The sequence below is a fragment of the Camelus bactrianus genome, chromosome 14 (assembly GCF_048773025.1).
Source record: "Camelus bactrianus isolate YW-2024 breed Bactrian camel chromosome 14, ASM4877302v1, whole genome shotgun sequence".
NCBI classification, from domain to species: Eukaryota; Metazoa; Chordata; class Mammalia; order Artiodactyla; family Camelidae; genus Camelus; species Camelus bactrianus.
In genome coordinates this window covers 41,120,194-41,135,399 of record NC_133552.1, presented here as the reverse complement: position 1 = coordinate 41,135,399, position 15,206 = coordinate 41,120,194, and the positions used below count along the sequence as shown (strand labels likewise).

Genomic DNA, 15,206 nt, shown 5'->3' with positions numbered 1-15,206 from the left:
TAATTAAGATGATAATACTTATTATTACATAAGGCTGAGGTATCCTTCTGAGTCAAGACTGTATTTTGCTGCTTAAAAGTAACAATAGGATTTTGTATTACCAAATAGTAACCTGGAAAGTTACTAGGCTGCTTGAATTTTCATATAGATGTGGGGAAAATATAGTTCCTTACCAACACTGAGCAAAGTTTGAAGAGACAGTAGGGGAATAAAATTAAGTTATTTATGATCACACTCAGGTTCTACCAGTTTTCCCATTTAGCAAAATTGAGTATTTCTTGAGTATCATTATCAAAACAAATAAAAAGCTCTGTAAATATCCCTTGAAGCCTCAAATTAGACCTTTGAGTTAAGGGGCTTTGATGGTGACTGCCTGATCTCCTACCAGATGCAAATATATTAGGATTATTTGTTTTGTTTTCCAAGAGTACTTTTTTAACATTTTCCTGAATCCAGAATTTCCAATCCTATGATGTATCCTTTCTGTTCACTTTTCCAGAATAAGAAAATCTGGATGTCACCATCTGTGTATCTGATTCCGGACCTTCACTAACAATATTTACTACTTTGTGATATATGCTCCCTCGGGGGAAGGGTTTGTGTCAGTTTTTTTTTTACTTATATGTAACTAGGGCCTAGAACATTGGCACACCTTAGATGTTTGGCAAACATTCTTTGAACAAATGAATTTAACTCTGTGTTGTCATAGAGCTCAGGAGTTGAGGTTTTATAAAGTGCTAGTCAACTTCAATGTTGCAAGTTAAAAGTTATGTCAGGGTAACATTTAACATTAGAATATCTTCTCCCCCCTTCTACAGCATTTTCAGTAAGGGAATCACTAACTGATAAACAGATGAAAATGAATATAATTAAAAAGAGATCAAAGATAAAGCTAAATGAAATAACCCTTTAGAGAAATTAGCTGTGATTATTGAGACTCCAAGAAAATATTTTAAATTGATAAAATATAATGCATTTTGTGGTGGAGACGAAGCAGCTGAGACAATGCATTTTTTTAATGTTTAATCATGTGCGTAGTGCTGACCATTTTATACTTTTTATTTTAAAATTTGAGAATTCATCATTTTAAATTCCACCTTTGATTCTGAATTATGGTGGAGACCAATACTTTTTAGTTTATCCAGAGGCAATAAATGTAGCTTTCCCTTTATTGTTATTCTGTTACCATTAGTTTATTAGTAAGACCTTTCTTTTTTTTTTCCCGTGAGAGTGTATTCCTCTTAAATTTTCATTTATTATTGTGGCTAGTTTTATAAAGATGGAACACTGCAAAAGATTGTGTTTTATTGATTGCTGGAGTTATGATGCAGGACTATAAAGCAGTGTGTTGAAATATTAGATTAAATATTCTTCCTCTTTGTCCTACTTCAGGGCCATCTTGGAGGTTAAAGGGATTTAACCTTTAAAAATGAAATGATAAATCCAGTTTACATAGTTTCCCTGTAGACATTGAACTACTTCTTTCTTATTATGTCTGAATAAAACTCATTATCTATTTTGTTTCAGTAATAATTATGAGATTCTCTCCTAAGCAATTCTTTACTGTCTCCATTATTCTCCATCTTATAATGTACTCTGGAAAGGCAAGCATATAAATACGATAAAAGAATTAAGCTGTTGAAATAAATTAATTTATTGTGCAACAATGTATTCAAATCTTACTTGCTCAATGGATTTTACTTTAATGAAGTTCTTCAAAGAACAATACATTATGTTCCAAAGATTGAAATTATACATTAAGTGAAATGACTGAATGTGTTGTCTCAATTTATAGAAAGTTTCAATTGAATACTTAAGCTTTTAAAGCATAAAAATTTGCATAAATTAAAAAAATTAAGTAAATGCATTAAATATTGTCCTTGTATCCTTTGTTCTTAGACAAAACAATATAATTAAAGTAAAAATAAGCTAGAGCTAAAATAAATACTATAATTTCTACTATATTTTCTAAACCTTAAATTGTGATTTAAGATATTTTACATTAAGATTTAAATCTAATATATTTTTGACTTAGTTTATTGTGTTACCTTTAGAGTAAAATTTTGAATGTATAAATGAATAAATGAATAATACCTGAATGAAAAGAATCATCAAGGAAAACGTTGACAATTAAAAACATTGACTAATGAAACAAGTGTTATATTTATGTGGAAAATAAAATAAACAAATAATTGCTTTTAAAGGCATAACCATTGTTACTAGAATTTTATGCATTAGATATTTAAGTGTTTTATGAGTTAAATATCTCAGGAAAAAATCACTTTCTCATGCTTTCCATTAATGCCACTGAGAAATCTATCATGATAGGAAACCCAGACTTGCAAAATGATTTTAGAGGGATTGATTTATTTCAAGATTGCACTTTACCTCTGTTTGGCTAAACATAGGCCACTGCAAATATGATCACTTACATAATTATTAAGAGGAATATTAAAACATATTGATGAATCAACATCGGTGTGAGTGAAATTTGAAGAAAATAGAATGGCTAATTTAGAATATTTTATTTATATAAAAATATAGCAATTTTTTTCCCAAAACATATACTATGTGCTTCCATGTTATCCAAGTGTTGAGTTATTTGTGTTAGGAACTATCTTTAAAGCTTAGACAAACTTGTGTGCCTCTTTATCAGAATTTGAGAAATCAGGATTAGACTCTATATGATGTATATCTGGTCATGTATGCAGTTAACTATAGGATAACTTATTCATACATCTATACAGACTACAAAGGAGTTCTACTATACTGTTTTATAAATTCATTCTCTATAATAAATACAGATACTCCAAAAATGATACAAGCGTCAGCCTTTGACTGCTACACAGAAGCCAAGATTATCCTTTGATTAGTGATTGCAGAGACTTGATTTGAATCTTCTTGCCATTTTGATTAACAATTGTAGTATATTTTTGCAGTTGAATATATTCAAAAATAAAAAAAGAATAAACTATTGATACATGTAACAACTTGAGTGAATAGCAAAAAATTTTTGTTGTGTAAAAGAAGCCAGACACCAGGAAGTATGTACTACATGAGTCCATTTTTATGAAATTCTAGAACCAGCCAAACTACTTCCTGGTGATGGAATTCATAAAGTGGTTGCTTATGAGGATGGGAGGAATTGACTGGAAAGGGATACGAGAAATCTTTCTGGGGTAATGAAAATGGTCTAGATCTTACCAAACTCGTCAAACTGAACACATAATAAATGTGTAGTAAAGCTGCTTCAAGCTTTCAGGTGGGGGTGAATGTTAAGAAAGAAGACTTATAATTCAAAGTACTTTTAAATTATAATTAGAAGACAGGAAGTAACTTTTGGCATCCAGATATGGTTCCCTACTCTTTTAAATCATGATATATATGTTTGTTTCTTAGAAATTTAGGTCATTGCTTGCCATGTGAACTACAGAACCATTTAGAATCATAGCTCATTTAATTTATTTAGTTTTCAAAAATAACTGATAATGTGTTCATTTTTTCATGTTATTTAAGACATAGATTTGAAATTATGCACTGCAACTTTGGGAGTAGAATTTAGTTGCCTTTTTTTTTCCTTTCCTTTTGGTACAATATTGTTTGATCTCGCAAACTATTGTGAAATTTCTTATGGGACTGTTTTTTATTCCATGGAATATATATTGGGAAACTATTTTATGTATGGGTTTTGGAAGAGGGCTTCTATTCATTTTATTTGCCATGATCCTCAAGAATGAATCCTCAGTATATCTGTTGAAGATGTTTATTGCCAATGTGCAGGACTGAAAAATTAAAAGGGTATGAGACACGTGGTCCTCGGTCTTGGAGGCACATTAAAATAACTCAGAGAGCCTTCAAAAACACCAATGTCTGGGTCTTACTTCAGACTCAGTATATAAGGCTCCATAAGCCAGGTGGCTTAAAACAAAAGGAATCTGTACCCCCACAATTCTCGAGTCTAGAAGTCTGAAATCAAGATGTCAGCAGTGCCATGCTCCTGCTGAGATTCTGGGTGGAATCCTTCCTGGCATCTCCAGAGTTCCTGATGGTGGCTGGCAGCCCTTTGCTGGCAGCTGCAGAGCTGCCTCATCTTCACATGACATTTTTCCTTCGTTATCTTCACCATGTTTTCTTGTAAGGACGTCAGTGATGTTGGATGGAGAACCCACCCTACTTTAGTATGACCTCATGTTCACTAATTTTATCTGCAGAGACCCTGTTTCCAAATGCTCACATTCCTAGAAATTGGGGGTCAGGACTTCATTTGAGGAGACACAATTCAACTCATAATACTCAGTAAAGCCAGAATCTCTTGAGAGTGAAGCCCAGGCATAAGCACTTAAAGAATCTCCCAGGTGATTCTAATTCAAAGTAGACCTGCAAACCATCACTAGGCTAAAGGATCTTTTGAGACTGAAAACATACGCTACCCCCTTTCTCTGTTAGTATCAAGCCTTGAGCTTGGCTTTGTTTTCCTATTACATTAGCCTTTGATATTTTGAAAACAGCCTCCTAGAGGCCAATTCCATCTTAGAACTTTCTTTCTTTTCAAATATCTGCTTTTTAAATATCTGCATCTTTGCACTCCGATAAGGAATCATTTACCTGTTATTTGTGATGTATCATGTATCAGTTTACTTACACTTCCCAGTATTTCTGAATTATTGAAAAGACAGTTCTCCAAGGCCTGTGTGTGTTGATATCTGAAGGTATAAATATCTTGTTGTGCCAAGAGGAAAATGTTAACAAATGAGTATCTTATTTCTTAAACTGTAACTCCATTTGTAATAGCTCATTGGAGACAGTTATACAGTATGTTTGCACATTAGTCTCATGGGGAAGGTGCAGGGCTTAACAGGGAAGGTACAAGGTGGGACCTGAGTGTTAACATAGAACAGTATCAGGAAACATGACACCAGGTTTCCCTGGGGTACAACTAATACATTTTGCATGAATTTCCCCTCATATATTTGTGTGGTTGCGCTGGTGCTAGGAATCTGAGAATTACGAGAATCAAAGAAAATTATTCCAATGTTAAATCATAATAGACTTCCATGATGCCTTAAAATGTGACCGTCCAACTATACCCAGAGCAGCGCCATAATGAAAGAGCTGTTAAAAACCCCTCTGGTGTTATTTTCATGGTCTGTCATGATGATAATTTGTGTGTTAAATGATCCTAGACACTTGCTGAAGCAATGGAATATATTTCAAGATTTTTTTTAATTGATAATTATCTAGAATTAAAACCTGCTTTGTTCGGTTACTTCTTTATTGTCTAATGAATTCTAAACTGGTTGTCTTTTTTGGCCTCTTTTTAATCCAAAGAGGGGATTGATATTTGCCCTTTATACAGTGATGCTCAGCTCTAGAACCTTGCCTTTCTAGTCTTTCCCTATTTGGGCTTGGCTCAAGATAAAGGGTGTCTTTTAAAACAGTTCAATGTTGATGAAAAAATGTGTTCATCTTCCCATGTCTAGAGTATTAAGGAAAAAACCAACACTCCTGAAGCAAAGGTGCAGTGTATTTATGTCTTTTCCTCCCCTCTTCCTCCCTTGGTGCCGTAGGAGCGGGTTCCCGACAGCCCCTCCCCTGCCCCGTCTCTCGAGGAGGGCAGAAGGCCTGGCAGCCACCCATCGTCGCATCGCAGCAGCAGCGTGTCCAGCTCCCCGGCCCGGACTGAGAGCTCTTCTGACCGAATCCGTAGGTCTCATCCTTCCACTTGTCACCGTTTTAAACTTTATTAGGTGCAGCTGGCTTTTCTAATCAAAATGCCCTCATTCCAAATGGATCTCAGATGTATCATGTTCTGAAGCTCGGTAGCAATAACCATCTCTCAAAGTTATGGTTCCCAGTTTGCAATATCGTGAGGTATGGTACTACATTAACAGGTTCTGATATAAACTCCCTCTCTTTGATGCCACACATAAAGATTTGAGCTATGAAACAGAGAAAGTAAGTAACCTTCTAGATTAGTTTCTGAAGGAAGCACCTCCAACTCTCAAGTATCTAGCAACCACATAGACTGTTGATGGAGAGTATTCATCTTCATTCCTTTAATCTCATCTCTGCCACTTTAAAAAATTCACTAATTTTTAAAATTCATTGTTGTCTTGACGAAGATATCTACAAAGAGGAATAAAAGAAAAAGAATTCAAATCAATTGATTTTTTAAAAAAGCATTTGATAGTCATTCAGATGATCAATAGATTGTAGAGTTTGAAATTGGTTAAATTTTAGGATTTAAATTAGTCACAGTCAATAATGCTCTGACTGTTATTGTTGTCTGTTATTATTATTAAAATGGAAGAAGTAGGGTTATATTTTATTTCATGATCACATTTTCAGATATTTAATTGTGGTCTTCACTGCCAAGAAAATTAGGAGTCAAGTTAAAATGCCATTCTGTTAACTGGTCATTGAGTGTCTGTACAAGAATCTAATATTGTTTTACCAATAAAATGAACATATTAACAGTGACTACCTTGGTTGATAAAACCAATACTTACCATAATGTTTACAGGATTTAGTTATTATTTTATAAAATCATGCTTACAGTATAAACTTTATCTAAGTACACAAAATTTATTGAAGTTATTTGGTTTTTGAGATTATTTTCATAATAGAGAAAACTTTTCCTAGAAAATAGCTTTCTAAGTTATAAATAAAAGTTTGCATAGAGCAGAAATTCTCAATACCTATACTGTAGAGGTAGATAACTTAAATATTAGGTTGAATTGTATGAAATAAATGTATTTTTTAAAATAATCATTGACAATTATGTAGCTCAAGATAATTCTAAATATGAATACTCATTTGGCCTGTCTAAAACATATTTCCGTAAGTTTATAAGAGATGGTTGTAACTGTTTGTTAATAAAAATGGATATATCACTGGATAATCATTCCCAAACCTATTATATTTCTGAGGCTGGTAAACTCCAGTTCCCACTACTTCAAATAATTTTTCAAATAAAATATTTTCTTAATGCATTTGTGCCATGCTGACACTAGAACGGGAAATTTGATGAATATTTAGTTTCATTTCTATTGCCTTTGTAAGATGTTGCCATTGGAAAGGTAGTGTCCTAGAAAAAGAGAATTATTTATTTTTCATACTTCTTCAATGGAAATATGGACAAATAGGGAAAGTTTTGAGTTTTGCTATATATTTATTTTTAATCATATATTTTTTTATTCTTGATAGAAACACAGTAATAATTTTTGCACGTGTGGAAATAAACATATAGACACCCATGCACACACATATACTACACATATGCACACCCATATATATCCACGTATATACATATATGTGATCATATATTCACATTTATTTTTAACATGTTATGTTAAAATCATTTTAGACTTACATAAAAATTTCAAAAATAATAAAAAATTCTTGAGTATTCATCATCCAGTTTCACTCACTCAGTCGATCCCTCTGGAAGACATACCCCGATAAGGACACAAGGCCACCTTAGCATCCTTACTATAGGCATTGTGCTTCTTTACTTCAAATACTCCATTGTTTATTTTCTACAAACAAGGAATTTATTTCTTTTTAATCTTTTACAATGATTAAAATCAGGAAATTAAGATCATTATAGTACTATTCTCTAAGCAACATACCTTATTCAAATTTCACCAAATTTCCCACTAATATTTTTTCCTTTTATATTTTTTTTCTTCACTTATATTTTTAAGAACAAGAGGCACTTCTTTCCCATTTCAAAGTCCAATCCAGGATCAGAGGTCGGAATTACTCATCATACACCCTTAATGTTTTTTAATCTGAAACAGTTCTTCAATCTTTTTTATCTTTCAATACCTTGATATTTTTGGAGACTACAGGCCATTTACCTTGTAGAATGTCCCTAGATTTGGAATTTTTTGATATTTTCTCATCATTTGACTTAGGTTATGTATTTTTGGCAGGAGTGGCACAGACATGACACTGTCCTTCTCAGTGGGTTATTTCAGGAGACATATTTCTCCAATACTTGTGATAATTATCACTTGACTCAGGTGGTGACTACCAGATTTCTCTCCTGGACAGTTACTTTTAAAAAAATTTTCAAACCTTTGTAGATAAAGTATCTTGTTAAGTAAGAGGTATCTTAAAACCATATAGATATTCTATTCTTCATCAAACTTTCCCTTCACAAGTTTCAGAATCATTCACTAAAGATTCTTCCCTGAAACAATTCTTACTATGATGATTTCCAAGTGGTAATTCCTAATACAGTCATATATATTATTTTATATACATTTTAAAAATCTACATTATTCCAGTGATAGTAAAGGCTTTATGGAATGACTTTTCTTCAAAATGTTTGCACAAAACCTAGATTCTTATGGGCAATTTATTAAGAAACTTACTGACTGGATTGTGAAAATCATAAGGGTGTTGATTATCTACATTATCATTTCAGAAGTGACAGGTGACTCTTAAGAGTTTAAGAAAGGAATTTTTTTTGATCATCCAGCCATTTAGCAGATATTAATTGGGCACTTTCATTTTGAAATTTGAGTTCAAATCCAATTTTGAGAAAAGTACTTCAATATCTGTGAAACTTTGTGCTTTGTGGATTAGAATAGAATATTGAAATAGTTATTTCCATGCCTTAACTTCTTAAACACTCTCTTTGCCCTCACATGTCACTAGTATTTTTCAAAATTATGTTTTAACACAATGTTAAAGAGTGTTCTAATGTGAAGACTGTAGTTCTTGCAGAGTTAAGAAAAGCTGTATGCTCAGGAAAGACACTAGATAAAGCTTGAATACGTCATTGGTAGTGGTTGTAGTGGTATGACCAATTCAAAAGTATTTCAGACATTAAAAAATATGCATATGACATAAAATAAGATCAAATAGTCTCATTTTCGGTATTTTTCTGCTTTTCAGAAAATTGTCAGTTATCAATTCTCCCAATGTTCAACTTAGAGATAGATTATGATTTTAAAGTTAGACCATTACATTTTATTTACTTCTGAGTCCAAAAGAGTTTAAGTAAGTTATTTAAACACTATGTGCTGTGGTTTTGTCTTTTTTCTCTTGTTTCTGGCTTGACAGCTGTCCATCAGAATGGGTTGTCCATGAACCAGATGCTGATGGGTTTATCACCAAACGTACTCCCTGGGCCCAAAGAGGGAGATTTGGCTGGTCATGACATGGGACATGAGTCGAAAAGGATGCATATTGAAAAAGGTAACATATGATTATGTGGCTTTGTTCTTCCTGCTCAACATATGAACTAGATTTTAATCACAGAACAAAGTATATTTCAAGATCACATTAAAAGAAGGCATATAACTATTTTAAAAACCTACAATATTAAGTAAAAATTAAGCTTATTCAACAAAAAAGAAATACGAATGGTTTTCTCTTAAACCACAGGTAAGTGTTAATTTATTTTCCGGTACATTAAAACAAAAGAGGAGACAGAGAATTATTTGTATTGTTCTCTTTCAGTTCCTGAAAGTCTACAGTTTATCTTTCTCCATGCCTTCAGGGTCAGGTGTCATTTTTGTTAGTGTGATAGAGCAACAACAATATACAAAGGATCATTATGAATATTTTTTGGATTGAAAAACACATGGTCATTTGATCAACCAAGAAATACAGTGAATCTTATCAAATGATGTACTAGTATTGTTTCAAAAGTGTAGACAAAGCCCCGAGTGTGCAAAGCTGTGAAAGTTTCCTATTTACATTTCATTTTCATCAGCCTAACTCACTTTCACAGGCAAAAATGTGTATTTTCATGCCCTATTTCATGAAGTACTTTCATGAAGAACTGGAGCTATTTTAACATGCATGTTGGAAATCTGTGCTGGTGGATGCAAATTCTTATTTTCAAATAGTAAATTTAAACTGGGGATATAGGAGCCCTGCCATATCTTTTTTCAACTTAATTTAATATTTTAAAATTTTGTCAATATAGATCAGGTACTTTGACTATCTTTTTTGACATCAGTATCAAATAATCAGTGTCATGAAAAGGATTGTTTCCATGGAAAACATAATTACACAAAAGGCCCAATTAACATGCTATGAAAAAAGAAAATAAATAAAATTAGACATTTAAATAATTGATCAGAAAGAAATGATTGGAGAAAAACTAAGTGAAGAGGGGGCAGTCTTACAAAAAAGTGAAAATACTTACTACATAAACATTTTTCCATTCAACAGGGAAGCAGCTCTGCTGAGCCCTTAGGGAGAAAGAATACAATATTTCTGTAAATTAGATTATCTGCATTATGGACTATTAATGAGAAAATGATAATCTTTTCTAGATGCTAACTTGCCAAAATCCAGGCATATTTGAGAGATAGCAGCATTAAAGCAACTTTATACTTATTTATTTTGAAATTTGTTATCAAGTATTATTACTAAACCAGGTGGAGCATACACAATTGCATCAGCGGGCCAAACTTGAGTTTTAATTAAGAATATTTCAAGATAAGAATTCATTGTTTGAGTTAAGCAGCCATTCTCTACTAAGGTTCTGTGAAAGAATGAAGCCCTATAAAGCATGATTTCAGTGGCTTGTTTCTCAGCTTTCTCATGGATGCTGTATACATGGCTAGTTTCACTTGAAATGCATCAGAGAGAAATTTTGTGATGTGCAGTGGATGTCAGGATATTAGGGCTTAATTTTCCTGAAGAACCTTGGTGAAGACTGGTTGGGAGTGACACACAAAAGCCCAGAGATGGTAGTGAAGAGAATGTGACCGATAATGTGATTGAAATAATGAGTCTCACGGGAATTTTTGGTGGAGCTCTTTCTACAACCGATGTCTCAAGTTGAGTTGACCTCTGATTTTTGTTACTATTTCTTTTTTCACTAATCGTGAGTTCTGTCTGCCCACTTGTCCATCATCTGTCTGTCTCCCTCCCATCTGTTACTATTACTACAATTTTACCATCGTGGAGCCTTCCCTGAGATACCATGCTAGGTTGATACAGGGCTCCCACCTCTGGTTTTCCTGTGGGCCTGCCCTCCAAAATCTTCATTCTAACATTTGCCCTGTTGTTTGGAAATTATGTTTCCATTGACTTGTTTCCAGTACTAGACTGTAAACTCCTTGGAGTCGTGTGTGTGTTACATTGGCTTTAGACAACCTATAGATGTATATTGATCTGAGCTGAATGTCTAGGAAGAGTCTAAGAGATGGTGAAGGTAAGTTAAAACCGTGATGATGGAAGGCAAAAGGTGGAACTACATAAACTGTAGAACATGCATTTATATGAAACAGTAGTGTGTTCTGGCTATGAATATACACACTTTCTCTATCGCTGATAATACTTCCTAACACATCTTCAAGTTTTTAAGATAGTTTTGCTGTCAGAAAAAAGACCTTGCCAATATCCTAACAGTTTTAAAGTTTTTAATGTATATTTTACAAAGGAAAATAAGTTTTTATTTTAATATTCTCCCTAGGAATGTGAAACTACCAGTGAACTCATCGTATACTTTCAAATGATAGTTATGGGATCGTGGACAATATAATCGATTTTGATACTCATAGAATGTGCTTTATTATATGATGCTTTTTTCTTGTAGGCACTCTCCTTTTTATCTGTTTTTCAGCATACTGAATTAATGGTAAATATTCATAGGCTTTCTAGATTGATAGGGTCTACTAAATTAAAAATTGTTTTCTTTCATGAGTACATTTATCATGTGCCTCATACTAGCCCTGTAACTTCCTTACTACACACATCTGTAGTAAAACAAGTGACTTCATTTGGAGACATTTGCAGAGAAATTAATTATATGTTTGTGTCATTTTCGGCTTGGACTTCTTAAATATAATTTGCTGCCTACCACTTTAAATCATTCAAAACACAATAATTCTTAAGAAAACATTGATGTTAAGAATAGATACCAAAATGAATTTGTATGCTGAGAATCACTGTGGCGTAAAGTGTTAACCATCAGTAACTTTTAAGCATTTTTAAATCTTCTTAATATTAAAAAGCTATTATTGCCTTCACTCTATTAGACATAATATTTAAGTCACTGTTAGTTGAAGGAACAGTGGCTTTGCAGGCATAAGAATTCAGAAGTACTAATGCTGAGTAAAATTGCTCCTTATTTTTTTAAAATGAAAACACTTTAATAGATTTTTGAATCTAGGAAGAGTTTAATTAAAGTGCATTCAAAATATAAATATAAAAAAATGAGTTAGTGTATCAAGAAGTAGTAGACATGTAATATTGTTTCTGTCATCCTGAGTGTTAAAAAGAAATGATTTTAATAAGTAGGAATTTTGACTAAAATTAGGAGTTTGTTCGAGATATGTACTGAGGGAAAATATGATACAGCTTAGAGCCTCAAAAACAACTCAATGTCTTCTAACTTTTCCAAATATATTCCAAGTTCTCTAGTGCTTTCTGGATTTTAAAAACATTGCTGATCTTCACCCTCAATCTAAATTTAGTGGAATAGGTGGTACTAATTGACAAATTATATAATTAAGCTTTCTGTTTCTTTATGCTGTACTTCTCTGTTTATCCCCCGAAAATTTGTGCATCAATGCAGATTTAGTGTTAACTCTCTCATGCGTAATTTGTTTCTTGGTTTTTCTTAAATTGCTTAATTTGCTTCTATTTTCAACCAGTTTTTAGCAGGTTTCATATTTTGCATATAGTTTCATATGCACGTTTTTGTTACTATGGAATTTATCTAATTTTTTGCTTACCAAAAATTAAATATATGATACAGATAACCCTATAGTATCAATTTTTTCCAGTTATAGGAAACGTAAGCATTAATAGTTGGAACTAACCACTGAGGGAATACCTAATTTATGGTAGTGTATTTCAGTCCTGGACTAAATGTACCAAAATGACATAATCATTTGGTAAATATTTACGGAGTGTCAGATATGTGAAATAAACCATATGAAATGTAAAAACTTCCCTTTTTCTTTCTCTCTCTCTGCTACCATTGTACACATTTTTTTCTTCATATATATTCTAACTTTCCCTAAAGTCTCTTTCCTTTATCTGTTATCATAAAAAATATGAAAACTTTCTCTCATTGGTGACTCCTGCCATTTTAGAAGCAGGAATAATTTAAGATGAAGCAGGAAACATAGGGGATTTGCTTCAGGCCATAAAACATTTATTTTGCCACATATTCTGCTTGGTGGGCAGTGTTCAAGATTTCCAGTGGTTAACAGACTTGTACAGAAGGTTCTTACTTTGGTACTCTCAAGGACAGAGCACTAAAAGTAATAAAGTAGTGAGCAAACTGCCCATCTTGAGATTTTCTCTTGTTAATGTTTTATTTTTAGCTTCCAACCTTGTGGATCATTTTCCTACAAAACATCTTTTTAAAATAACTGCCATCAATTTTCTCCCATTTGTGGAAATAATTTTTGGAATATATTCCCTTTTGCACATTTCTCACTGTTTAACATTTTAATTTTAGGATTGTCCTCAAAAATGACTTTCTTTTTTAAATCCTAGATTGACATTATACAAGTTAATTAATAGTACAAGTCATAGACACGTATATCACAAATCTGAATCTGTTAGTATCTCATGTGACTATGTAGATATGCATAGAGTGAAAACCTCTTTTTTCTTTTTAAGAGAAATTTCAATTTTTTTAATGGAGGTACCAGGGATTGGACCCAGAACCTTGTGCATGCCAAGCATGTGCTTCACCACTGAGCCATACCCCTCCACCAAAAACTTCAATATTTTGATAATGGTAACATACTATATGTGGGCCATGAGTATTCACTTTTTAAAATCTGTAACACATAACCTCTCCTTCACTTTGATCCTTTAAATTTAGGTTCTTTTGACATATCTAAAAGTCTCTTATTAAGTATTCTCCCTAACTATCCATTCATGTGACTTTTCAGTTTCTGAACCTGTGAAATAATGATGTTGACCTGAATGATGTGATTCATAACACTGGAGAACAAATTTCACTGAATCCCAGAGCTCTTTCTTAAGTAGATGATAGATTTTACATGTGAAGCCACAGCCCAGGTGAAACGTTCTTAAGGCATTGTTTTCTTATTATTATATGAATGATCATTTGAGACAGAGAAGCTGCAGTAATACTTAAGAAAATTCTTACTATAAGATTCCCGTGACATACCTATTATGGTGGGCAACTGCTATAAAATATTGGCTTTAATGCTTGTTTTTTCCCTCTGCACCTTATCACACTGAACTTCAGGTTTCTCAAACATCCTCTGTCCTTTCCCATATATTTCAGTTTCTTTCCTTACCTGGGATACATATGTCTCCTTATTCATTAGTGCTCAGCACAAAATTCTTCTGGGGAAAAGCTCTCTCTTCTCACCATCTTTGTATACTTAGCAGAGTCTGGCGTTAGTGGGTACAATAAATTTCTTTTCAGAGTTAAATGAGATACGGTGTGTCTGGAGCACTTGATTTATGTAAATATTCCATGAAATCATTAGTACTGTCAAATTAGCTAATGGGTATACAGCTTGATTTTATAGATGGGAAAATATACATATTGTAAACCACAGAATTAGAATATTATCTGTTTATAATTCATAAGATCACAGTTATCATGATTTACGCTTGACCTCAAATAGGAAAATTGAAACTCCATATTTTAGAGAATGTTTTGATTACGTGTGACAACATTGTAATATGCAGTTTTGGAAGGAAATAATTGCTGAAGTAGCTATGTTAATCAACTATTTTCCTTATCAATGGTTGTGAAAGTAACTGCCTAAGTAAATTTTTATAATATTAAAAAAGCCTTAAATTTTTAGTATAATTTACCGACCCTGAATTTGTTCAATAAATGTATTGAGGAGAAACAAATATGTTTTGCTCTGTAAAACATAGGAGGTCATCACATGTTAGATATACATGAGCCAGAACAGAATGGGTCCAAAATTCAATGAAGTTCTCTCTGGTGGGCAAGAATTTCATCTTTGAACCACTCACACAAGCCACTTATAAAATGAGCTATTTTATTGTTACCTAGAGTAAAATTTCCAATTTCTAGGAATTTATTATTACATAATTCATATGAATATTACTAAAAGAAATAGAGCCATTTATAGATGCTGAAGACCTCAGTGGCTTCTCCAGGACATCCATAACTTTAGATTTTGGTAACTTGGAAAGTTGGATCATTTCACTATTTGCTGACGATTTTCATGAACTAGATGCCAAAGAGATTAGAGAGCATT

General features: G+C 32.8%; 1 protein-coding gene across 1 annotated transcript in view; it reads left to right on the top strand.

Annotated features, from left to right (window-relative positions):
* The window catches only part of DACH1 (dachshund family transcription factor 1), a 397,126-nt gene that overhangs the window by 280,648 nt on the left and 101,272 nt on the right, over nucleotides 1-15,206 (top strand). The window contains exons 5-6 of the mRNA XM_010973575.3: nucleotides 5,568-5,703; nucleotides 9,076-9,210. Coding sequence (XP_010971877.2) covers nucleotides 5,568-5,703; nucleotides 9,076-9,210 — 271 coding nt within the window. The remainder of the gene's footprint in view (nucleotides 1-5,567; nucleotides 5,704-9,075; nucleotides 9,211-15,206) is intronic.